Consider the following 27,345-nt stretch of genomic DNA (forward strand, 5'->3'; position numbering starts at 1 on the left):
GGGTAATAACACTACTAAACTCAGGCCACAATTGGCCTCCTTTCCCTCCAACAAGTGCATTAGTGGGGGATTTAGAGTGCTATACATAACTTTTCAAGGCAACTGGAGTTCATGCGATTCACGGCAAACTTATTTGCTGAAAATTAAACTTTTTTGAACAATATGCCAAATCTGGCAAATGTATATCTAAAAAGATTTAATATTTTTTTTTACTAGGATTTAGCATTTTCACAGACTTCAGACATTATTTTCTGATATATGAGTTCTACTACCTGATGCTTTCCTACTTCTAGGAAGGTGTCTCCATTCTTCATCACCACTGGATTTTAACAGTTCTCAATTATTTAGATTACAGTTTCTCTCAGATGAAGACTAGATGAAGACTATTTACCAGAAAAATAGGCAAAAGGACACAGGTTGGCATTCATTGTTAATTCTTGAGACAGTAATGCACCTATTCCCATATGAACACTGTCTAGTAGGTTTTCTTTTTACATAATAAAGACCTTGGTGGCTTAAGGACCCCACACATATTATAATAATAAATGACCCCTCTCAAAATTCTGCAAACATTTTAAGGTCTAAGATTGAACGCTCTCTTGAAATTGCAGCCTACATCTGAGAACTTTCCATGCAGAATCCTGACACATAATTAATATACCCTAAAAAGTAGCCTTTAACTCTATTCTAAGGTGTTCTAACAAATTCTTCTGAAAAAAGTGTCCATACTTTCTAAATTGGTGTTGCAAAAACCCAAGAGATACAGGTGTCGCATTCCTTAAACCAAAAGTATTATCAAATATATAAATTCTCCCCTTGAGTATTGAATGTATTCTTCCACACAGGCACCTAATACATGTGAATTAGTTTATACATTTCTCTATGATAAGTTTCCTCTACATACGGTATAATTAACAGTAAAAATGTTTCTAACTAGAGCTGATTTGACTAATCTGGAAACAAGGGGGATGATACTTGTACTCATTTGTGATCTTATTAAGCTACTGATAATTGATACAAGGTTGTAATGTTCTGACATTAATCTTAATCTATGTAATAGCATAAGAGGACTGCAGGTTTTCATATGTGAAAATACAATACAAACGTGCTGGCAGTGTAGTTTATTTCAGTTTTAAAGGTTGTTATGTTATTCTGTGTTCTTTATCTGTGATGCTTCTTTAGATTTTTCATTGAGTGTTCCTTTTTAATACAAACAATAATTGCTTCTGCTCCCTAGCTCAAGGTTGTTTAGTCTAGATGTAGTTTTCAAATAATATTACTAATAGTGCTAAATGTTTTACAAATACATAGTTAACGCATTACCTCCTACATACAGATGAAATATTGCTGGATATTACTAATGACACTAAGAATTGCATCTTGGTGTTATGTTATTTGTTATTAATATTCAACTTTTAAGCAAAGTAATATGAATAAAAGAATTAATTTTATTAATAATGAACACTTTTTAAAATAAGTCTGTTACCTTGTGCAATGTAATCTGAAAAATTAATAGTTTTTTTTTTAATAAGATAATTCAATTATTCATCAGCAAAATAGAACCCTGCTTCTAATGGTAACGGGACATGGCCAAACAAAACCCTTTGTAAATTTTTCTGCAATATAATCCTTTAGGCTCTCATGATCAAAAAGGGAAAGATTATATATTCTTCCTTAAGGAAATAACATAATCATAGCATTAATTAAAATGTCCTGAAAATATTCAATTATATAGGAGTACAGTCTTTTACAGAATTACATGAAGAAAAAACAATGCTGGTGACACTCTGGGTTGCATTTACGGTAACTATGTCTCCTAAAATCCAGTCAAGCACGAATGTATGCTTATGCACCTACAGTTGCCGCAGATCCACAGCTACAGACAGATTTAATAGCAAAAAATGACAGTTACAATTTCAAAATGCCAAGAACCAATCAACATCTTAATGATTTCATACTCAATTGTCTCTTGAAACAAAGTGGTAACAAGTGACCCAAATAGAAGAACCAAGCTAGGGCATAGGAAGCTTAAAATAAACCTGTCAGGTCGGATACCCCTATTATCCTGCAGATATTGGGTTAATCTGCTGGTTGATACCTTATTAAGGTACTCGGTCACAGTGCTAATAGTTTGGCACCCAAGAGAAAATGAACTTTATTTCTCCCGGAAGCCACTGGCGCATCAGCCAGCTGTCAATCAGTTCGGTGGCATGCTTACAGCAGCCATTCTCAGTGCTGTGGCATCTTCAAAATGCTGTTAAACGGCAGATTAACAAAATATCCACAGGTTAATAGCATTAGCGGACATGACAATTAAGCATCATTGTTATTTCATGACAATTAAATTAGCGGTTACTTCACTGTCAAGGGAAGCACTTGAGAATTGTAAATTAAGTGAACTTAAAGCACTTAGGAGCTACACTTTTTTTCATATCCAGGAGTTGATCAGGTGACCCAAACCTGAACCTGCTGGTTGGAACATATCTAATATGCATGGGCATTTCAGACAATAGGGATTAGAAGGCGGCCTGAAGTATGAAACTTTCCAGCTATATTTTGAATTAAAATAAGTGATGAGTGAGCATGCTTGCTACTGCTCGGTGCTCGCCCGAGCAACTCACTGCTCGAGATGCTTGGCGCTCGCCGAGTATTTCCGGGGTTGCTCGGCGGGAGCTTAGGTGCCCTCCCTGCATGTTTGGCACTCTTTAGAGCACCAATGAACATGCAGGGATTGTCTGCCACACACTGTAATGCCGCAGCCATGTTGGTTGTGGCATTACAGTGATTGGCTGGACGCATAGCGTCATCAGGTCTATACCAGATCAGGCCCCGCCATGCTTGTCACAGTCTACTCCCAAATAACGCAGTGTAGGGAGAGGTTCTGCTGAGCTAGGGAGAGATTTGCTTGTTTCTTAGTGTAAGTATAGTAGCATATATTATTCACATATCCATCTCAACTAACAGTGCTTCTGAGAGGACTAATCCAGCAACATAGATATCAGTGCTAGGCAGAGAGGCAGTGTATGTGGCAGACTGCAGAGCACATAGCAAGAGGGTCAATTCCAGTTCTGTCTGGTGCTAGTGCTTTTACAGATATTTCTAGAAATAGCCTCAGGTATCAGGGGCCAGGAATAATTTTTTTGGGATCTTAATCCTGATTACTTGCTTAAAAGCAATCCAGAGAACACCGTTTTTCTGCTCCATTTGCTTGTTGGCACTGCAGAATACAGCCTGATCCCTCCATATTACAGCGCTTAAAATCCATCTATTTAAAACTGTGTTTTGTCCGTCATATGGATCACATATAAGTGCGCTGAAAATTCTGCCATTTCTGGCCTCTATTGAAATTTTGTTGCAGTGTGTTAGCGAAGTTATTGACACCAGTTCACTGTTAAAAATAGTAGCCTACAGGCCAGCTATTTTAAACTGTGGTTTGTCTGTCACATGGATCACATATAAGTGCGCTGAAAATTCTGCCATTTCTGGCCTCCATTGAAACTTTGTTGCAGTGTTTTAGCAAAGTATTTGACTCCAGTTCGCTGTTAAAAATAGTAACCTACAGGCCACCTATTTAAAACTGTGGTTTGTCAATCACACGGATCACATATAAGTGCGCTGAAAATTCTGTCATTTCTGGCCTCCATTGAAATTTTGTTGCAATGTGTCAGTGAAGCTATTGACATAAGGTCGCTGTTAAAAATAGTTACCTACAGGTCAGCTATTTAAAACTGTGGTTTGTCAATCACACGTATCACATATCACTGAGGTTCAAATCCAGGCTTTTGCAGTGAACGTGGAAAATATTGTCCTCCATTTAAAATGGGCAAGGCGTGTGGCAAGGGACGGGGAAGTGAATGTGATGGTGATGATGGTGCATGCAGAGGACAAGGCCGAGGCTTGATCCTCCTTCCTCCCATCATGCCGAGTGCCCAGAGATAACTGATCCCACATTCGGACACTCCAAAGAGCTGTTAACTTTTCCATTTATAGATTTGGGCCTCTCGCCCGGTCCACTTGAAGGGGGCAAGAGGAGATCACATACAGCAATGCCAAAATATTTGAGCAGCCACGGTCACATGAAGGCGATGGCTGGGAAACTTTCACAAGAGGTGGACGATGATGAATCACAATTACCAGAAAGTCTGGAGGAAGACCAGGGTGCGGAAGTGGAAGACGATGTGGTGAATGATATGGTAACTGAGACAACCTGGCTGGGGGACATACAGAGCGAGGACAGCAGCACACAGGGGGAGGGAGGTGTAGAACCACAACAGGCAGGAAAAAGCAGTGTGGTGGTCACAGACAGAAGGTGGGCAACCGTGCCCCGTAACATCAACATGACGGAAGTTACTAGTACATCAGTTAGGTCTTCCCGAGTCTGCTTGTTTTTTAAAGACTCTGCCGATAACCCCAAAAAGGCCATTTGCACCACATGCCAGGCCAACATCAGCAAGGGTAGCAAAACTACCAGCCTGACCACCACCAACATGATCAGGCACATGGCAGCAAAGCACCCGAATAAGTGGGCCGAATCCCAGGGTCCAGGAATAGTGTCTGCGGGTGGCACCACTGCTTCTTCCCCTGTTGTGCGTGCAAGCCAATTCTCTGTCCATGGTGCATGTCAAGATGCCTCCTGCCCTGCACCTGTCATTGCAACTCAACTAGCACCATCAGCAAGCACGTCCTCGTCCTTGTCCCAGCACAGCGTTCAGTTGTCCCTACCCCAGTACTTTGAATGCAAGCACAAATACGCAGCCAACGCCCCACAGGCCACACTACTAAATTCACGCATTTCGCGACTGCTTGTGCTCGAAATGTTGCCTTTTAGGCTCGTGGAGATGGAAGCTTTCCGCAACTCGAAGGCGGTGGCCATCCCTCGTTACTCGATCCCCAGCCACCACGAGCACGTGTCCCACAACATTAGCTGTGCCCTTAACAACACAGTTACTGGGATAGTTCACCTTACCATGGACACATGGACAAGTGCTTGTGGGCAGGGACGGTACATCTCGCTGACGGCACACTGGGTTAACATAGTGGAAGCAGGGATCCAGTCGTATCTTGGGATGTCACACGTCCTCCCAACGCTGAGGATTGCAGGCCCTGGGTCAATCATTCTACAGCTTCTGCACCTCCTCCTCCTCTTCAGCATCCATCTCCGAAATGACCTCATCAAGCTGGAGGCACTGCAGCTCTGCCTCAGCCAAGCGGCAACAGGCTGTGCTGAAACTAATATGCTTAGGTGACAAACCACACAACGCTGAAGAGTTGTGGACAGCTCTGAAAGAGCAGGCAGATCTGTGGCTGACACTGCTGAACCTACAGCCAGGCATGGTCGTGTGTGACAATGGCCGAAACCTGGTGGCGGCTCTGAGGCGAGGCAAGCTCACACATGTTCCATGCTTGGCCCATGTGCTTAACCTCGGGGTTCAGCGGTTTTTCAAAACCTACCCGTAGCTGCTGGATCTGCTTGTCAAAGTACTCCACCTGTGTGCCCATTTTAGAACGTCACCTACAGCTTCCGCCACCCTTGCCGTGTTTCAGCAGCATTTGCAGCTTCTGGCTCACCAACTGGTGTGTGAGGTCCCCACACGTTGGAACTTTACATTGCAGATGTTGTGAAGGATTTATGAGTAGAAGAGGGCAGTTGTTGACTACCAGCATCAACAAGGCCATCGGTATTCAGTTCAGACTCCACACATAAGACCTCAGGACTGGACATGGATGTCAGACATATGAACCATCCTCCAAAACTTTGAGGACTCCACCAAGATGGTGAGCAGCGATGATGCCATAATTAGCATCACCATCCCGCTTCTCTGTCTTCTGAAATGCTTTCTGCTCACAATCAAAGAGGATGCATTGCATGCTGAGCACGATGATATGGAGCAAGGAACCATACAGGGTGATTACACACAGCCAAGCCTCATCTCATCCCAACGTGGATTTGGTGACAGTGAGGAGGAGGAGGAGCTAGTTTCATGCGCTATAGATGGTACTACCTGCACAACTGTCATACTTTCTGTTCAGCATGGTCTGAGGACAGGGAGGAGGAGGAGGAGAGCATGGTCAGTCATCCTCTTGGTGAGGACATAAAAGTCTTGCCTTTTAGCAGTCTGGCACTCATGGCTGAGTTTATGTTACGCTGCCTTTCCCGCGACCCTAGCGTTCTACAAATTTTGGGTGACAGTCATTACTAGTTGGTGACACTTCTAGACCCACGCTACAAGGAGAACTTTGTATTTCTTATTCCCGAGGCAGACAGGTCTACTAAAATGGGGCAGTCCCAGAAGGCCCTTGTTGCGGAATTATTAAAAATATTCCCATCTGAAAAAGTTGGCGGCAGAGGTCACAGTTCATTGAACAACCAAGGGGTACAGGCGAGATAGACACAACTCCAATCCAGCAGAGGCAGGGGAACACTGTCAAAGTTCTGGGAAAGTTTTGTCAGACCCTCCCATCTTACAGGCCCTGAGGCACCGGGTACTCTCACAAGGAGTGCAAAGTATGGGAAGATGGTGAGGGAGTACCTTGCTGATCGTACCAAGATCCTTATAATTACTGGGTAACTATAACTACTGGGTATCCATGCTGGACACGTGGAATGAATTGGCTCTCTACAGCTTGGAGGTCCTGGCCTGCCCTGCCACTAGTGTTTTATCAGAGCGGGTTTTTAGTGACGCCGGTGGAATTATAACCGATAGGGGCATCCGCCTGTCAACTGAAAATGCTAACAGGCTGACTTGTATAAAAATGAACAAGGGCTGGATTGGGCCAGACTTCTCAACACCATCGAATGATAGCAGCGTAACCTAAACTCAAAAACAGTGTATTTTTTTGGGAAGTTTAATTCTATTCCCATGCACCTCTGTCTTCACACCCAGACATGGGTATATGCTTCCTGATATTGTCTATTTCCTCTTGTCCTCCTTCTCCATCAAAATATCATTCATCACCATATCTTACATATCACCTCCTCTACGTGTCTTGCAACGGGCATTGGAGTGCCTCCAAATTTTTGGCTGCTTTTGCATTCACTGCATAGGCAAACACTATGGGAGACCCACTTCCTAATAATGAGAACATTGTTTTTAGGAAGCTCTCTGACCTCTACGTCTCTTGCAAGGGGAATTGGAGTGCCTCCAAATTTTTGGAAGCGATAACAGTATAGGAGACCCACTCGTTAATAATGGGAACAACAAAGAATAGCCAGCTGATGGCTCTCTAACAATAGCGAGGGCCAACTGCTAGCCCTTTAAGAATTGTAAGGGCCGCCTGATGGCCCTATAAAATAGGCTTTGTGACTTTCAGAGTCCCTCCATCATAAATGAAACAGAATGTGTCTGATGATGTGTCACACACCACATGGCCAGATAAGGTTGTAAAATGTTAAAATTAAATTTCTCAGTGAATGCATTTGTCTTGGTTGAAAGCAATGCAAAAGTTCACAAACGCATCAAAAACGCATCGTGTGAACATAGCCCAAGGTGTGCAGGAGCATTTTTGTTTTTGTGTATTTATTTTGCTTTATATACAAGTCATTACCCTGGAAAGGATGTTCCTTAACATTTTTCCCAGGAAAATCCATTTTGGTTTCGTTTTTGTATGATTTATTGTGAGTCTGTAAAAGTGACGTAATACCTCTGACAACGTTGTTGACAGCAGTGACCTGGGAGTCAGAAATGCTTCCAGGTGTCTTCCCCATGCTGTTCCCATGTCATTTGAGCACTGTTCCCATAGATTTTGGGAATTTTTAGGCCCTCTGCAGGCTGCCGGTGGAGCCACCTGAAAAATGCTCGAGTTTCCCATAGACTTACATTAGACTCGTTGCTCGGGTTGAGCACCCGAGCATTCCAATTTGCTCGATCCAAGCATCGCGCACCCGAGAATTTTAGTGCTCACCCATCACTAATTAAAATATATGCATAACCTTTATTGCATCTTTAATAGATAAGATATTCTCTGTACATTTAGGTATATTTGTATTTTTATTTTTTTTAGACTAAACTTTAGTGCCTATTCTTGAATTTTGAAGTTGGGCCAATGCTTATTCTTTGGTAGTCTTTTTGCAATCTCCTGTCTAGTTAGGGAAAAGTAATTGCAGTGTCCAGGGATGGATAATACACCATCATTGTCCGTGAAAACACTTGAAAGTGCTACAAAAAAGTGAAATACTGAGATAAAAAATGAATCAATCAATGTGAATCCATAGCACACCATCTGTGCTCAAAACTGTGCTCAAAACAGTAAGTCTGAACTAAATGTCTTTCATGTTTTAAAGCTAGAATATTATTTTGCACCACAGTAACTCTGTAAGGCTTAAAGATATAACATTCTTTTGATCTCCTGAAAACTGGTCAGGTAAATTAACCTTGAATTAAAACACTTGATGGTGAGGCAGTAGACATGGGATTAACTTGCAATCATTCCTAGACCCAAAGGGATTCAGCAAATTATTTGACTAATAAGCCAGTCTTTACATATAATCTATTACCATCTGAATAAGATCCATCTTCTAGTTTATAGACCAGTAGTTCTTTGTAGGCCAGTAGCTATCATATTGATTACCAGTTTGAAGATGGGAAACCTCACTCAACTTAGTGATGGATAATCTTGGATGCAGAATCTAAGGGATCACCTGTTTTTCCTCTTTAATTCCTATAAAAGGATCTTGCGTGCCAATGCAAGAAATCCCCAGATTGCATCTTGTAAAGTAGTTGCCATAGATATCTGGTAAAGCAAAGTTGCACACAATGTTGAACTAGGGTCAAAGGTCAAACAGGGTAGTACTTATTATTGTTCCTCAGTGCAGTATGTCTTTGGAGTGTGTAAAGAAATCAGTTTACCCAGAAGAAATCCACACAAACAAGGGGTGAGCATACAAACTCCTTGCAGATTTTGACCTGGTGGGATATGAACCCAGGACCCTGCAAAGCAACAGTGCTTACCACAGAGCTACAATAAAAGATCACAACAAAAGAAAGACAGGATAGTACGATCAGAGAGATAACTACTAGGCAGAGAACTGCATCAACTAGCATAGAAGTCAAGTGCATTGTCAGATGATCCAGAGGTCAGTGCCGTGCAGACTCCAAAAAGAGCTTTATTATCTACATATTTTCTAGTTAGCTTAAAAAAAAGATAATATTCTATTTGTAGTACTCATTTCATGTGTCCAGAACTACATATTTACACTACAATTTGGTAAATGAAAATACTCTTTTTTATACTCTGCATTTTATTTTGGATACACTATGAAGTAATTGTCAGACAAAATGCTATTTCTGGTGGCCATTCACTGGACATTAGTTTTGCTAGTGGCAGCCCCTTCTACAACTACTCTACCTTCTGCCTCATAAGATACAGGTAGAAGATTGTCCACAAGCAAGTAACCATAACATTTGTTATAATAGGAACAATACATTTCAACATGCATCATAATTTGTACATTCTTTTAAAATGTGATGCAGATTTTTTTCAAAATGAAAGCTCAGAGGAAGCAAGGGTTATTAAAATTATTTAAATTTTTGGACATTTTAAATATTTAGATGGTTCTTGCTGTACATTCTTTTGGCATTGTACAATGCCATTGTGTTTTTGGCATGCTTAGGATTTATAGCATTTAAATGTGAATTTAGATTTAATACATTACATTTAATGTGTACAGGGGCCTTTATAGATCTGCTATTACATCATAAAGAAAAAGTTACAAGATATAGTAAGCAAGGGGGAAAACACAAGGCATGTGCAATCCTCTACAAAAATATTGATGTACTTGTATCTAGTTGTGTCAAGGAACAGTATTTATTTTTGTACCATGAAGGATTCATCTGCATATTTGCCAACTTTCAGGTATAAAACTGTTTGAAACTTAGGAAAAGTTGTTGCAAAAATTTGGTGACTTGCTATTTTTACACCAGTTCTCTTCAGCTCCACCAACTTTTTGAAAAGTAGATGTTGAGATATTGAGCAATATGGGGCTTCACCAAACATGCCCAACAAATTCAGCGTAAATTAAGCCACAAAGTGGCATAAATTACATCACATATGTTTGTCCCCCCTCCCAGATGGGAGCATATTTCTATTACTGGTGCATGGCAATTACAAAATTCACCAAATTTAATAGGAGCCACATGCCTCCTAATAAATTTGGTGCATCTTATTCCAGTGCTTACTTGAGTTGAAATCAATCACTTTTCAGTAGAGATGGAAATACCATGATTGGATGGAAAAAAAGTTGATTCTTAATAATCACACTAAACTTAAAGAGGTTGTCCGGTGAAAACAGGTTACCATATATCCTCTGGGAAACTTTTATCACAGTGAAAAAGTGGGATAACAGGTTGGATTCCCAATCTCTTTTCTATTCAGTCTCCATGGAGGTGACGGAAAATGCTGAGAACAAAGTATGCGGTCTCAAAGGAAACTTTTTTTATGATTTAGTGGTAATAGTGAGAAAAAAAATATTTCTTCTATAACTTCTTCACCATCCTCCTTAGAACCATATCAGTCATGGATAGAAGATTGTCCACAAGGCAAATAACCTTAACATTTGTGATAATAAGAACAATACATTTCAACATGCATCATATTTTTTTGCACATTCTTTTAAAATGTGTTGAAGATTTTATTCTAAATGAAAGCTCAGTGGAGGCGAGGGCTATTAAAATGATTTCAATTTGTGGACATTTTCAATATTTAGATGGTTCATGCAGAACAGTCTTTTGGCATTACACAATGGCCTTGCATTTAGGGCATCTTTAGAATCCATATCACATAAATGTGAATTTAGATTTAATATATCCTATCTAATGTGTAAAGGGGCCTTTATATACAGTTAGGTCCATATATATTTGGACAGAGACAACATTTTTATAATTTTGGTTCCAGACATTACCACAATGAATTTTAAGCAAAACAATTCAGATGCAGTTGAATTTCAGACTTTCAGCTTTCATTTGAGGGTATCCACATTAAAATTGGATGAAGGGTTTAGGAGTTTCAGCTCCTTAACATGTGCCACCCTGTTTTTAAAGGGACCAAAAGTAATTGGACAGATTAAATAATTGTAAATAAAATGTTAATTTCTTGAACTTGGTTGAAAACCCTTTGTTGGCAATGACTGCCTGAAGTCTTGAACTCATGGACATCACCAGACGTTGTGTTTCCTCCTTTTTGATGCTCTGCCAGGCCTTCACTGTGGTGGTTTTCAGGTGCTGTTTGTTTGTGTGCCTTTCTGTCTGAAGTTTAGTCTTTAACAAGTGAAATGCATGCTCAATTGGGCTGAGATTAGGTGACTGACTTGGCCATTCAAGAATATTCCACTTTTTTGCTTCAATAAACTCCTGGGTTGCTTTGGCTTTATGTTTTATGTCATTGTCCATCTGTAGTATGAAGCGACGACCAATCAGTTTGGCTGCATTTGGCTGGATCTGAGCACACAGTATGGCTCTGAATACATCAGAATTCATTTGGCAGCTTCTGTCCTGTGTCACATCATCAATAAACACTAGTCACCCAGTGGCACTGGCAGCCATGCATGCCCAAGCCATCACACTGCCTCCGCCGTGTTTTACAGATGATGTGGCATGCTTTGGATCATGAGCTGTACCATGCCTTCACCATACTTTTCTCTTTCCATCATTCTGGTAGAGGTTGATCTTGGTTTCATTTGTCCAAAGAATGTTATTCCAGAACTGTGCTGGCATTATTAGATGTTTTTTTTAGCAAAGTCCAGTCTAGCCTTTTTATTCTGGATGCTTATGAGTGGCTTGCACCATGCAGTGAACCCTCTGTATTTACTTTCATGCAGTCTTCTCTTTATGGTAGATTTGGATATTGGTATGCCTACCTCCTGGAGAGTGTTGTTCACTTGGTTGGCTGTTGTGAAGAGGTTTCTCTTCACCATGGAGATTATTCTGCGATCATCCACCACTGTTGTCTTCTGTGGGCGCCCAGGTTTTTTTGCATTGATGAGTTCACCAGTGCTTTCTTTCTTTCTCAGGATGTACCAAACTGTAGATTTTGCCACTGCTAATATTGTAGCAATTTCTCGGGTGGGTTTTTTCTGTTTTTGCAGCTTAAGGGAGGCTTGTTTCACCTGCATGGAGATTACTTTGACCCCATGTTTACTTCACACCAAAACCTTCCAAATGCAAGCACCACACCTCAAATCATCTCCAGGCCTTTTATCTGCTTGAGAATGACATAACAAATGGATTGCCCACACCTGTCCATGAAATAGCCTTGGAGTCAATTGTCCAATTACTTTTGGTCCCTTTAAAAACAGGGTGACACATGTTATGGAGCTGAAACTCCTAAACCCTTCATCCAATTTTTATGTGGATACACTCAAATGGAAGCTGAAAGTCTGAACTTCAACTGCATCTGAATTGTTTTGTTTAAAATTCACTGTGGTAATGTCTAGAGCTAAAATTAGAAAAATGTTGTCTCTGTCCAAATATATATGGACCTAACTGTTTCTGTTATTAGGTGATCTAGAATAAGTTAGGGGAAGCATGTACATTCCTCTACAAAAATATTAATGTATTTTTATATAGTTATGTCAAGAAGGTGATTCATCAGCAATTTTACTAGTTTTCTGACTCAAAACTGCTTGAAACACAGCACAACTTTTCAGAATTGTGCAATAATTTGGTGACAGCATTTTTACGCCAATTACGGTTAGCTGCAAAAACAATTTGAAAAGTAGGAAAATGTTGAGCAATATGGGTCATGACCAAACATGCCCAACAAATTCAACATTATTTAAGCTATAAAGTGACATTAATGACCACAGGATGATTTTCCAGCCCCTTGCAGAAATATATTTCTGTTTCTGGTGCATGGCAGTTACAAGATGCACCAAATTCAATAAAAGCACATGCCTTCTAATGAATTTGGTGCATCTAATTCCAGTTCTCACTCCATCCAGACTGACATACAAAACCCCAGTCTTGATTAATTGAGACACATGAATTTTCAGTAGTGATGGTAATACCATAATTGGTTAGAGAAAAAGTTGATTCTTGATTGTTCCATGAAATCAAGTTATCACCTATACCCTAGAACCTGAACCAATTGGCAGATCAAGGATTTTTTTCCCCAATGCGTAACTTTTTTCACAGTTACAAATTCAGGTGACAGATTGGATTCCTAATCTCTGTTCCATTCAGTCTCTATGAAGATAATGGAAAAGACTTGGCACAATGCTCATCAGCCTCAAAGAGAATGAATGGAGCAACGGTCAAGCATGCGTGCTGTCACTACCTTCTAACAGAGACAAAAAATCCCTGTTCTGTTGATCTAATCTGGCCCAGCGGTCAAACCACACTGATGAACAAGTTGTCACCTATCCAATGGATAGGTGACATCTTGCTTTTGCTGGACAACCTCTTTAACTTCAAGCTCAAATTACTTTTATCAGAAAGGTATTGACTAACGTAATATCCAAGTCTGAAGATAGAACATGTTGTAGAAAAACATTCATACAGCTACTATCAAAAATAATAGATAAATCAGTTGATTGTGAGATAAGTTGTCAATTCAATTAGAAACATCAAAATGCTATAGGCATAATCGAACAATTTCCGTACCGACAGCTGTATATGCTGTTTGTATTTTTCTACAAATGTCAGAAATATTATTAAAATATTGTCATTTATTAACAATGGATAAAAATATACTATGACAGTATCAGATTTGCATTGTCATCAAAAAATAAATCTGTATATTATGTATGTGGGACACTACAGTAGTTTCCATACAAAAACTTTTCAAAAACTATCTTTATTTGATTGTTAGTATTGTATTTAGAGACAGCTGCTGAACAAAGATCTCTGAAAGGTTAGCTTGTTAAGAAGTTTAATTGATGGAAATTGATGTTTGCTTTATGCATGACAACATTCAGCATTGCTTTGCTTTTGATTGTTTTTCAATTTTAATTTTCTCTGCGTCTTTGCTGAATCTTCATTTATAACATTTTTTTTATCCAAAACATCTGTAAAGATTGTATAAGGATTCATTTGATAATTGATTTGGGTTGTTTCTTTCAATTGCAGTTTATACTAAGCCACTATATCTATATATTACTGCCAAAACAAGAATTAAATATGAGCCAGTGTCTTAAATGATTCCCTTGGATAACTATTTCAGCCTATATTAATCATTATGTATTTGGTAGACTGATTCAGTAGTTGGAAAGCACTAGTTCAAAAAGTGTTCAACACTTTATCATTTGCAGACAGGAAAATGAATTATGGATCTGCTTACATTTATAAGCATGAAACAAATACACCTTTGTATTTGCCACTGTCACTGCACAACCCAGTTTTCTAAGTAGGGATATGCATTATTGGTGCATAAATACTGGTATTTTTGTTTATCTGGTCAAGTGATACATTAGAAAGTGCTGTAGGTTGTCATCGCATAACTAAATCTACTAATTGGGTTATTGCTTCCAATGATGCATGTCCCTAAGGTACCTTTTATATAATAAGAATAGTAGTTATGGACCTCTTTTGGTGACTCCTGTCGACAGCGGTTGCTGTTCCACCACAACTCCAATGCAGCTACCAAGCAAGCGAGTAGTAATCCAATTGCTAGTATGCAGAAAACTCCAGCGAAACTGTGCAATTTCAATGCTTTTCCATCGGTTTGTGCATTATTATGACTGTTCAAATCACACCTTCCCATCCGTGGCCACCATTTTTGTTTTAAAATGTCTAAATAACCGGTATCTTGAAATTCAAGGATTCTGAAAAAGAAAAAAAGATGTTATATAGACTACTATAAAGCAAGAGGTTAGAACTTTGTTCAGAATATTGTTCCATTATTTAAGAATAACAAATATTTATTATAATTATGTTCAATTAACCGCAATTTAGGAAAACTGTACCTTTATGAAAGCATACAAACTCCTTTTTCATAACTTTATTCCCTATGTAGTTTTGTTCCTCGTACATCAAACATCCAAAAGGTGGTGTAAAAAATCAAACCCTCATAATATGAAAGATAAGTAAATCTTACAATGTACATCTTATATCTTAAACTAAAAGAGGAACTGCCAACAGGCCAAAAGTGGCCAGGTTTAGTACTTGCTTTATTACTACTATTCCATGGAGTCTTCAATTTTTTTTTCTTTTTTAAGTATAGAATATGGTTTTAGAGATTCAAGCTGTGAAGATATTCCAGGTAATCCCCTGTTGATCACTGTGCACTGGCAGTCGGGTTTTACAGAGCTCTACATATGCAAATCTGACCTCTCTTGCAGCAAGCAGGAGGGAGGGGGGCTGAGAAGCAGGGAGTGAGATCCCTCACAGCTGCTGCAGGCAGGCAAACCCATCCCCCACGCCATGTGCTTCTTTGTGCAAACTACAATACTTCAACACCGAGTTATGGGGACACGATTCATCTCAGTGATACACAAAATTGATTGTTGGAAACTTGAGGGTATGGGGATTGTAACCCTAGCTTTAAACATAGTCCAGCACATAAAGAAAGGGAGATACTCGGCACAGCCTTGCAGGGGCCCCTAGGGCCCCAGTGTTGGGTGTCCACGCGTAGCAGGGGCCTGGCTGGGTCCGATGACACCAGAACCGGCTCCATAGGACCATCCAGTAAGGATTTATAGCCCATTTTCGTTTTTGGAGTCTTTTAGCTAAGAGAGACCAGGGGAGGAGATGTGGTCGAAGCCATGAGGCCGGATTGAGAGTGATCCAGAGGGGTTAAGTACTCCAGGAACCCTGACAGCATTGTCTTTTTCCTGAGAGGTCGTGACTAGTGTTGAGAGAATTCGTTCGGCATTTCAAATTCATGGTTGGGGTTCCGGCTTATTCGCGCCAAAAAATCGGCTCCACCCATGAACATCCCTGATTTGCCACGCTGTCACGTAGATGTTATGAATGCCGAACAAATTCGCTCAACACTAGTTGTGACATCAAGACATGTGGTAAAAGTCCATCCACCAAGTGAGGGGCCACAGCCTCCCATGTGGCAGCACTCCACCACAAGCCAGGCCTTTATAACCCTTATGTATATAGTATATTGTTTAGTGTGGCCTTACGGTGATTGAATATATAATTTATCCTTTTGCTGCTCTTTTATCTCAATCCACAAACCTTACTTCTGTTGTTCGGTCCAATGAACACGCTACCGGGCTGGTTTCTAGCCCTATATAAGTCTGTTATATTAAATAGAAACTGGTAGCAGCTCTACCAGGCTGACAAGGCTCTGCTTCACTGAAGCCAGTTAAAGAGCCTGTAAGCCTGTCAGGGGGTGTGAGCGAGTGTGATGCCACACTCAGTGACTGAGTGGACCACCTTTGCTCACTCCCTGGTGCCTCTCTATTCCTGGGTGGAAAGGAGGTGACTTTGTAGAAGTGTACCAATCTGACCTTAAGCGTCCTTGAGGGGAGTGCGGAATGTTACTTTGATGCAAAGGATAGATTCGTATCACGTGCTCTGTCTGGCATAGTGTGACGTCAGGCGGGTTGCGGGGTATGGATCCATCACTAGTGGCGGCAGTGGCGAGATTCTGCGGGGTCTGCCAACTGCTGTTTCCATCAAACAGGTATTTTACATACATAGAGATACAGGCCAAATATGCTCATTTTTATGGTCTTTACTAAAAGGGCGTTCTTCATTGGACAATCATACTGAGCAGCCTAAAGAAACACCCCCAAATAATCTTGTGATCCATGCCACCTTGGTAATAACAATAAAAATTATTCTATCTTAGAAAAGTGCCCATATCTCTGGAACTGTTTGATAAATTCAAACAACACAAATAAATAAAATGCAATACTCAAGGAAACATCAGAAATGAAATAAGAACAATAACTGGCCACATTTGACATGTGATAGGTCTTCTTTGAAAGACAGTGAAAGTGAGGGGCATAAAGTTACTAAGCCAAGAAACTTTTACTCCTCCATCCCTAGACCACTAAATGTATACATTGTGCTAACGACATTGTTAAGTAAGGGCCAATAATCTGTTCAAAGGTATAACTAAACTTTCCTTTTCTTTGGTCAAAGGGGTCAATGTATTCTACTCACCACACCACGTATCTAAACATTCCTACCTAAGCAAAATGTCTTTTTATTGTGATTCTGACACCCAGACCCAGAGATAAATATCTTGCTTGCCCATTAACCCCTATTGGATTTTTTGTGCCAGTCTATATGACTGCAAGACATGTTATTCTTTAGATATAATCATTCATTGTTCAGTTATATTTTTTCTTTCATTCATTCATTTGATGATATAACAGCTTGGCAGATCATATTCATATAGGCATTGAAAAATAATAAGATGTACTAGGAAACTGATGTTAAAACACTGCAAAAAAATCAACTCAAAATGGCAACTCACATTTTGATCATACATGATTCCATTTTATCTATATATTTAAATGCTCAAGTTCAAAGTCATCAGTGCATTAAGGTCAATGTCAATGCTATTTTGCAGGAGAAATCTGTGTCTTCTGTCAAGCAGATTACCATTCGGAAATCATACGTTATGACATTGTCTAGTGTACTATTTCAGTTTCAGAAAATCTGCTCATGGTTTTTATAATGTACATGTCAAACCTGATTATTTATTAAATGCAATGAAGCCATGCAGTGTGTTTAAGAAACAATAGTTGCTTTGGAAGCTCTAATATCAAGGACTGTTTGCTACAATTGTTTTGCTTTACTGCACCATAAGTACTAAGCATAGTTAAATTTATCGATGTCCAATGAAGTAGCAAATACTTAGAATTGCTGAAGTAGCCAGATTTGTTAAAAAGCAAGATAAACTGAGTCTAGACAGCAATGATCTGGTTTGCAGACTGCCTGGCTAATGTTTTCGATTATTCTTTTTAATTGAAGAGACACTGAAAAAGACAAAGATATACATTGCATTTTATTAAAGTGTTTTTTTCTACTATTATTATTTTAATATCAGTGATAGTCTGACCATTAGGGCCTCCACAATACTGAGAACAAAGGGAATCTGCCAGATGCTGTGCAAACTGCAGTATAACAACATTTAAGTGAACAGGCCAGTTGCAGCGCCCCACAGAAATTTATTATAACCTTAACCCCTTCACGACTGCTGAAGGTAAATAAAAGTCAGCGCTTGCTGGGCTCTGTGCAGTGCCCATGTTTCTCTATGGTCTTGCAGCGCATGGGAGCCTCAGAGTCTGGTGCAGAGCGCTAGCTCTGACCAGTGATATCATCGGGACCGGATTAGCTCAGGTACCAATGATGTTAACCCTGTGTTATCATCTAGACGAAATTTAGAAGTTTATGAGACCACAGGGATGCTGAGGGTTTTTATCACAGCCAGAGGTCAAATGATTACCTCCTGGTCTGCCAGCTATGGTGGCCTGTTAGCAGCAGCAGGGTTTAATAGGTGTTCTGCAAGTGTAAAACTGACAGTTATCATGCATTGTAATACATATGTATTGCAATGCAAGAGATCATGGATCAGAGAAATAAAATTTAAAGTCCTATAGATGGACTAAGTAAAATAAAAATACTTTTTTTATACTATTTTAAAAAATTCCCAAAATAAATAGAAAACCAATAAATACATATATTTATGTAAAATAAATAAAAAACGTACACATATTTGGTATTTCACACTAGTTAACTCCTTAAGTGAACACTGTAAAAAAACTAAACGAGGCAAAAAACTATGCTTTTTCTTTATACTGCTAAACAAAAAGTGGAATAAAACGCGATCAAAAAGACAAATGTAAATAAGAATGACATAATTGAACACGTCATCTTATCCCGCAAAAACCAAGCCACCATACAGCTCCGTCAGCAGAGAAATAAAAGCTCTCAGAATATAGCATTGCAAAAACAATTATTTTTTCTATAAATAGTTTTTATTGTGTAAAAGCAGCAAAACATAAAAAAATTCTACAAATGTATCTCTGTACTCATCCGAAGAATAAAGCTGTCTTATCAATTTTACTACATGGTGAATGGCATAAAAAAAACTCAAAAAATAATTTCTGAATTGCAGGTTTTTGTTCATTCTTCCTCCCAAAAATCTGAACAGAAAGCAATCAAAAAATATTATGTGCCCGAAAATGGTACCAATATAAATGTCAACTCGTCTCGCAAAAACAAGCCCTCACATGACTGTTGGCAGAAATATAGAAATAGTATAGCTCTCAAAATTTGGCAATGCAAAAACATTTTTTTGTATAAAAAGCGTTTTTTACTGTGTGATAGCAACGAAACATAACAAAAGATACAAATCTGATATCGCTGTAATCGCACCAACCCAAAGAATAAATCATTCTGATCATTTATACTGCATGGTGAATGGTGTAAAAAAGAAATAGAACCGGAAATAGACTGGCTGTTGATTTGTTCATTCTGCCTCCCAAAGATCGCAGTAAGGTTCGGCTCAATTATCCTGCACTCAACGCTGAGCGCTTACATCGGGGTTTCCGTTTAAATCTCAGAAATACGTTATTAAGATGGAACCCCTGACTGAAGAAACGCTATAATGAGGCAGACAAAAACACTGTGGATGCTTCTGGCCTATAATCCAGCTGTGCTCATCTTTTTAAGCATGTATAAAAGCCCGGCCGACTACAGTTTTATGTATGTCTGAAAAGAAAGACCTTGTTGAACAGAGGCCAGACAGAGTGCAGAGTAACTCTGTTGCATGAATATAGTGAATGGATCCTTTGGGGGTTTCATATGAATCATGTCATTTGGAGAGTCATATGGAAATCCTGATGTAAGTGCTCAGCATAGAGTGCAAGATAAATGCGATCCCAAATGTTATGTAAAATGTTCCCAATAAAAGCTTCAACTCAATCCACAAAAACAGAAAGTCCCTAAGCAGGTCTGTCATCCATCAATGAAAATATAGGGGGCTTCATGTTACTGGTAACACAAAGGCTCTGAAAAAGCGCCATGGCTCCTCGTCTCCTAAACGAAATCCAGCGAGTTCTGCTCTCTGAAATCCAAATGTCTCCATCGTTTCTGAGCCCCACAATGTGCCTAAATCACGGTTAGCATCCACATGTTTGGCATTTCAGTAGCAATGAGAGCCCGCTTAATTTATGGGATGCATGTTTCCAGAAGCAAGAGCTGGGCACAATGTATGGGCACTACAATGTACTGGGCACTACAACTTGCTGGGCATTACAATGGCAGACTTACAATTTTCTCTCAGCAGCATCCACTGCTGCTTGTTTCTGGAAAACACTCATAGAGTCAAAATCATCAATACAGCTGAAGATAAATTCCCACAGGGTTTTAATTTCCATAATGGGGTCACTTGAGGATGGATTCTGTTCTCCTGGAACTCAGAAGTTCTTTATATGGACTCCACAAGCTATTTTATGATAATTTGTTCTCTGAGAGTCAAATAGCACTCCTTCTCTCCTGAGTTTCACCATCTGGCTAAGCAGTACTATACAGCCTCCCATAGGGTATTGCCACATTCACCACAAATTGTGTGACACAGTTTGGTGCCATTTTTTTTGTTGTAAAAATGTAATTATTTTTTCTTCACCGCCCAAAGGTATAACATTTTGTGACACACCTGTAGTGTCAATATGATCATTGCACCTTTAGATTAATTCACTGAAAGGTTTGGTTTGTAAAATTGGGTCACTTATAGGGTCACACCATTCTGGCTCCTCAGAATCTCTGCTAATGTGGCATAGCACAAACCATAACAGACAAATCTACACTTTAATATGGCCCTCCTTCCCTTCTGAGCTCTGAACTGTGCCTCAAAAGTAGTTTTGACCACTTATGGGGTATTATTGCACTCACGAGAAATAGCACAACAAATAGTACTATTCTTTTTCTCCTACTACACCTTTTGAAAATTACAAACTTGGTGGCGAAGCAAAATTTTGGTGGAAGAATGGTAATATTGAATTTACTCAGCCCAATATTATACAAAGCTATGAATTGCCTGAGGGTTAAAAATGGTCAGCTCTCCCCTAGATGAATTCCTCAAGAGGTGTAGTTTCCACAATGGGGTCACTTATGGGGATTTCTGCTATTTTGGCATGTCAGGTTCTCTTCAAATGTAATATGGCGCCCATAATCTTTTCCAGTCAAAATGGTGTTCTTTTCATTCTGAGCCCTACCGTGTGCCCAAACAGTAGTTTTCTACCACATATTAGGTAATTGGTGTACTGAGAAAAACTTGCACATCAAATTGTATGGTACATTTTCTCTTGTTACCCTTGTAAAAATGAAAAATTTGGGCTAAAGCAAAATTTTTATGGGAAAAATCTAATTTTTTATCTGAACGACTCAAGGTTATATAATTCTGTAGAGCACATGTAGGTTCAAGGTGCTCACTACACACACACATCTAGAAAACTTCCTTGAGGGGTGTAATTTCCATAATGTGGTCACTAGTGGGGGGTTTCCACTGTTTGGGCACATCAGGGGCTGTGTAAACATGATATGGCGTCCGCTATCTATTCCAGCCAATTTTGCACTCCAAATGTCAAATGGTGCTCTTTCCCATCCAAGCCCTTTATTTTCTCCTGTTACCCTTGTGAAAATAAAAAAAATTGAGGCCAAGGTAACGTTTTTGTGGGAAAAGTAACATTTTAATTTTTCCTTCCACATTGTTTTAATTTTTGTGAAGCACCTGAAGGGTTAATAAACTGCTAGAATGTGGATTTAAGCACCTTGAGGGGTGCAGTTTTTAAAATCATGTAATTTTGGGGTATTTTATGTCACATAGGCCCATCAAAGTCATTACTTCAAATGTGATGTGGTCTCTAAAAAAAATTAGTTTTCTACATTTTGTTGGAAAAATTAGAAATTGCTGACAAACTTTTAACCCTTCTAACTTCCTAAGAATAAAAAATGTTTCAAAACTGATGCTGATGTAAAGTAGACATGTGGTAAATGTTATTTATCAATTATTTTGTGTGATATAACTATCTGACTTAAGGATGTAAAAATTAAAAGTTTGAATATTTTCAAAATTTTTGTCAAAATATTTTCACAAATAAACGCAAAAAATATCGATATTAATTTACCACTGACATGAAGTACAATATGTCATGAAAAAACAATCTCAGTGTTATGAATCGTGGTTCTGTGCTCCCACTTGGGAATGGAGATGGTCCGGTGCTGTGTTGCTCTGGTCGCAAGCGCCGGCATTGTCCTGACCCTGGAGGTGGAGTTACTATGCGTGCATGGAATCTGTCCCAATCTTGTGGAGCATCGCGTTCTGGTGTTGTGGAATGTGTGAGGACGCGGGACGCTGTGTCTCTCACTGATTTCTCTGCCTGGGGAACATTGAACGATATCTTCCCCGATAGCCAGGCAACACGACGCTGTTTTGTCTGGCACTAAGCAATGGTGGGATTTTTTACAGTCTGCTGTTGAAGCTAGCAGAGACTGGCTGTCTGGAGATCATCGAGAGGTAATCAACACCTGATCATTAGGCGGGCTGTATAATCCTGCTCCCTGCTCAGTCCTTTGTTGTTTATTGCAGTTCCCTATGTAGTTGGTGATGAGTAGTGCTAGCTTTGATAGCAAGATCTTTTCAGGGATTTTTTCATTTTCTCTGCTTATACTTCCAGGGATTCTTGCAGAGATACTCACCTGGTTCTTGACTAGGCACCAGCCGCATCACCAGATGCCAGCTGTCCGACGACAGTGGGCCTGGGAAGGACTCAGCCAAAGTTCCCCTTCCATTTACTTGGAGCTGGGGGAGCAGTATTCCCGGCCCTCAAGGGCTCGCCTAGCTGGGCGGCTTGTGCCAAGTGCATCTGTGGCTGTGCCTTTGCTGATTTGGTACCAGTCTTTCTGGGTCCCTCTGCAAAGTGCATAACACATTCCAAAGTTATTACCAAAAAGGTGACACTTGTCAAAATTGAAAAAAATTGGCCTTATCAGGTAGGCGAAAACAGGCTCTGGCACACCAGTGTTAATCAAATTGCTCCACAAAAGAAATGCAACAGGCTAATCGTGTGGCCTAGTGAATGGTGCTAAAGACATAAAAATCATTGATAAAATTATCTTTTTTTTTATAAATATAGCTTATCTTTTAAATATTCTGTAGTTTATCGACACAAAGTCATAGTGGCACCGTTTCATTCCAACTGAAGAACTTTTTCAAGCACTGCTTGAAAAAGTTTCTCAGTTGGAACAAAATGTTGCCACCATGACTTTGTGTCAATAAACCACAGAATTTTCATCTGAAAATTTGGAGTACTGCCTTTATTCTTTCTGGAAATACTCAAGGTTTGGTTATACCCATGAGGCTGTGCACCTGCCTTCTACCTTAGCTTATTTGTGCTGCACCATATCTTATTTTACCTTTTGAATAGTATTTATTTTTAACATTCCTTTCTCTTTGGCAACTTTTGAAAAATCTCTAAAACCCATTGAAAACCACTTTTTTAAATACCAAACTCGGACACTTCATTATGTTGGAAAAAATCGAAAATGCCCCCAGAGAATTCCAGAACTGGATTTCTCTGTGTTACATTATAAGACTCATGTCTAATCAGGTTGCAAAGATAAAACTGCTGGAGATTACTGTGAAGAGGAAAAAGACCCAGGACCTGGTCCAGCTTGGCCATTATTCACATTCACGTCATTTTGACACATGGTAAGGTTTTAATATTATAGGTAAGGACCGTCCCGATTTGGGTTCACCTTGACGCTTGTGGGATGGCTTTTACGCTTTTTTTTACCAAAAATGGCTGTTTACTAAGTATCCTATGTTATTTCTATGCACTATTGCTTTTACTTAATTACTTACAGCAGGGTATATGTTCATTTTGTTTCTATCTTATGTTTTGTCTGTTTAATGGCTAGTGTGAAGTAGCATCTATATTTTGCATGTATACCAACTTATACTCCAGTTCATTTTTTTTGGTTGCATTTCAGGTTTTTGCACTCAGTGCAAGTAAGGGTGTGGCCTTCCTTTCTTTGAGCTGGACATTATGTTTATATAGCTTCCTATGGCTGGGTGTCCTGCTCGACCCTTATTCACATTGACATAATTTTGACACATTGTAAGGTTTTAATACAAGAGGTTAGGACCGTGCCATTTTGGATACACCTTGTACATGCTGGTGAGATAGCTTTTACACAATTATACCAACTTGTACTCCAGTGCATTGTTTTTTTGGTTGAGCAAGAGCAAGAAGAGCAGAGCTTTGTGTCATTAGAAACACAGCTCTGCATTTATCGAAGATTCTATAGAAGATGTAGTGGAATAATATACCGGTACCTGAAAATGATGCAGAGCCATGTATGTGACAAGCAGTGATAGCATACTATACTTCTCATCACGCAGTATAACAGTGCCTCTCATAAAAAAGAGGTACCACCACATTATTTACTAATTCTAACATGCCCTTTAAAGAATCTTTTGGCATTGTGAACAGTTGTCAGTATGACTATTTTGAAATAATTCGCTCTTTATGTTCTGTCAACTTTCTATCATTGTCACTAGCAAACAACTTTTTTAACAATTTGTGCTACATTATCTCTTTTGTTATCTTTTTTTCCCAACATGCATCTTTAAGCCCTGAGTATCTATGAACCTGTCACCAGTTTATCGGTTCTCCTCCTTCTCCTTCTACTTTGGTGGGTACTAACCACTGTTTACTGGGAACAGCACACAAGACCTTCTGTGTTGGACATGCTCTGACACAGTCGTCTAGTCATCTCAATATGGCGTTTGTCAAAATTGCTCATCTTAGAATCATAGAATGTTAGAGTTGGAGGGGACCTCCAAGGTTATCTGGTACAATCCACTGCTTAATGCAGGATTTACTAAACCATCTCAGAAAGATGTCTGTCCAGCCTCTGTTTGAAGACTTCCATTGAAGGAGAACTCACAACCTCGTGTGGCAGCCTGTTCCACTCATTAATCACTGTCACTGTCAAAAAGTTTTTTCTAATATCTAATCTGTATCTTCTCTCATACAGTTTCATCCCATTGCTTCTAATCTTTCTTTGTGCAAATGAGAATAAAACTGATCCCTCTACAGTGTAACAGCCCTTGAGATATTTGCAGACAGCTATTAAGTATCCTCTCACTCTACTCTTTTCTCAGTTTCTTCTTTTAATAAGCTTGCCATTTGTTTCGTTGTCTTCGCTTGAGGCTTAAAGTATCCCACTCTTCAACAGTTGGTATTGTTGCAAAATATTCAATGCTATCCACTTCATCTCAATTGCTATGGCTGATCAGCGCATAAATATCATTTAATATAAATTTTTACACTTCCAAAAAAGATCACGTCCATAGCAGGATAAGAAAGGAATGGTTAAAAACAGATTTTGTAACACTGGTAAATTGAAAGAACAAACAATAATTGGCAAATTCTTTCCTTGAGTGGACCATGAAATTGACTGTGCTACAGAAATAGACCATGACTAATTTTTAAGATTTTCTTTCTCCGTGGTTAACAATATAGTAATACTGTCTTTTTAATAAAATACACATAATTCAGTGCACGCTGTACAGGGTCAGTGCATACTTAATAAAACATAAAAAGCAGGTATAATACAATTTTATATTGAAATGTCAGCATTTCTGTTTGCATAATCCAAAGCTTCAAACAAATATATAGTGGAACTGGAAAGGAATCATGCATTATTCTTACTTATGAGATACTATGCTAAAAGTATTCAGTGGCTGCAAATGCCTCATAAGACTGAATTTAAACCAGTATAAATAAACATTCTATAATTTATATTTTTTGTAGTAGTTGTTCCATATAAAGTACTCTGGAGGAAAGGTATGGTAATATTTCACTTGCCAGACTTGCAGGACAAGAATACTTGCTCTAAGAGTCAGGGAGTGGTAGCATCTGATTTTTCAGGCAGTGTATTCAAAGAGTGGGATTTTGCCAATAATGCACAGCTGCAGTCCTGCTTCAGTAATGTGGATCAGAGGAAACTCTTATCAAATTATCCAGTTGAATGCTGTGATCCATACTGATTGTGTTATTCAAAGGAAGAGACTGGGGAAAGACCACTCTTTGATGGCTTCATAGAGGATTACTGTGAAGTTTTAGAAGCCATGTAGATAGAGAGAAGGAACTGCACACCAAAGGCATGTGGAGATGCTTAGTTAGAATTTATTAAGACTATGTAATCTCCATTGATCCCACCACAGTGGATATACAAATCTGTGACATTTTGGATGTGATACCCTTCATCAGACATGTAAGCAAAGGTCACTGCACATAAGTTAGAGTAGTTAGAGTAGTCCAGGGTGTAACTGCAGACTAGGTACAAGATTATGTTCTGGTTCACTTTTGCTTAGTGGAAGCCCACCCCATTCCCTTGACTACTCTACCTTATCTGCAAGTATATAGGTAGTATTCAGTTTAAGTGTTTATTGTAATGTAGAGTATCTACGCATTTCTGGGTTGGACTGACCACTTCATTCACTCATATATCAACACAGCTTCTATCCTGCAAATTCTCTGTCCTTTTTGAGTCTGTAGATGACTTCCCTCTAGACCCCTCCTCCCTGTTGCTATAAATGACCCAGAGAAAAAGTAAGGCAAAGAGGTGTTGGATTTAGGAGCAGGTGCTCTAATGGATTTGGACCAGTTTTGCAACAGGATTCAGCTACATTAACGCTTTACAATCTGGAGCATTAACATGATAGAACATTTATCATAAAAAATATGTATGCATTTATAAAGCAGCTGAACAATAAAAAAATTTCTGTGCAATGGTATACATAGCATACTAAGTCATATTGCAAGACTCGTTAAAGAGTCGATTGTGACTTGTAGGATTGCTGCTTCCAACAGGTGGCGCTAGAGAGTTCAAGTCCTCTTCCTCTATGAAGAGGCAATTTGCATATTAGATTTCCCTGAGGAGCATTGCACGGCAAATAAGTCTCCTTGCCTTGGCATGCCGCCAGAGCCAGTATGCCACTTTCCACAAGGAGAAACATTACCCGTTAGACGTCATGTATGCATTAACAATGGCAGGTATACTATCTACACTGAGGCAAATGTACCAGAATAGAAATAAATATATAAATATATACATATATATACAGCTCTGGCAAAAATTAAGAGACCATTGCAAAATTTTCATTTTCTCTGATTTTTCTCTTTATAGGTATATTTTTGAGTAAAATGTACATTGTTGTTTTATTCTATAAACTACTGACTACATGTCTCTGAAATTCAAAGCTAAAAATTTTGCATTTTTTTTCAGCAAATTAGAAATTGTCAAATTAATAAAAAAGAAACAGTGCTTTCAGACCTCAAATAATGCAAAGAAAACATGTTCTTATTCATTTAGAAACAACAATACTCATGTTTTACCTCAGGAAGAGTTCAGAAATCAATATTTGGTGGAA

The 27,345-nt window shown here is 39.1% G+C and overlaps 1 protein-coding gene across 2 annotated transcripts in view; it reads right to left on the minus strand.

Annotated features, from left to right (window-relative positions):
- The window catches only part of GRID1 (glutamate ionotropic receptor delta type subunit 1), a 1,896,881-nt gene that overhangs the window by 21,320 nt on the left and 1,848,216 nt on the right, over positions 1–27,345 (minus strand). The window contains exon 15 of one of the 2 annotated variants that reach the window (XM_073685862.1): positions 14,515–14,755. In XM_073685862.1, the coding sequence (XP_073541963.1) occupies positions 14,515–14,755 (241 nt within the window). Of the gene's footprint in view, positions 1–14,483; positions 14,756–27,345 lie in introns of both variants that reach the window. The other variant, XM_073685863.1, reaches the window with a different exon arrangement.

Source organism: Phyllobates terribilis, unplaced genomic scaffold, assembly GCF_046119375.1.
Source record: "Phyllobates terribilis strain yellow unplaced genomic scaffold, ASM4611937v1 Scaffold_5__5_contigs__length_657084704, whole genome shotgun sequence".
Lineage (NCBI taxonomy): Eukaryota > Metazoa > Chordata > Amphibia > Anura > Dendrobatidae > Phyllobates > Phyllobates terribilis.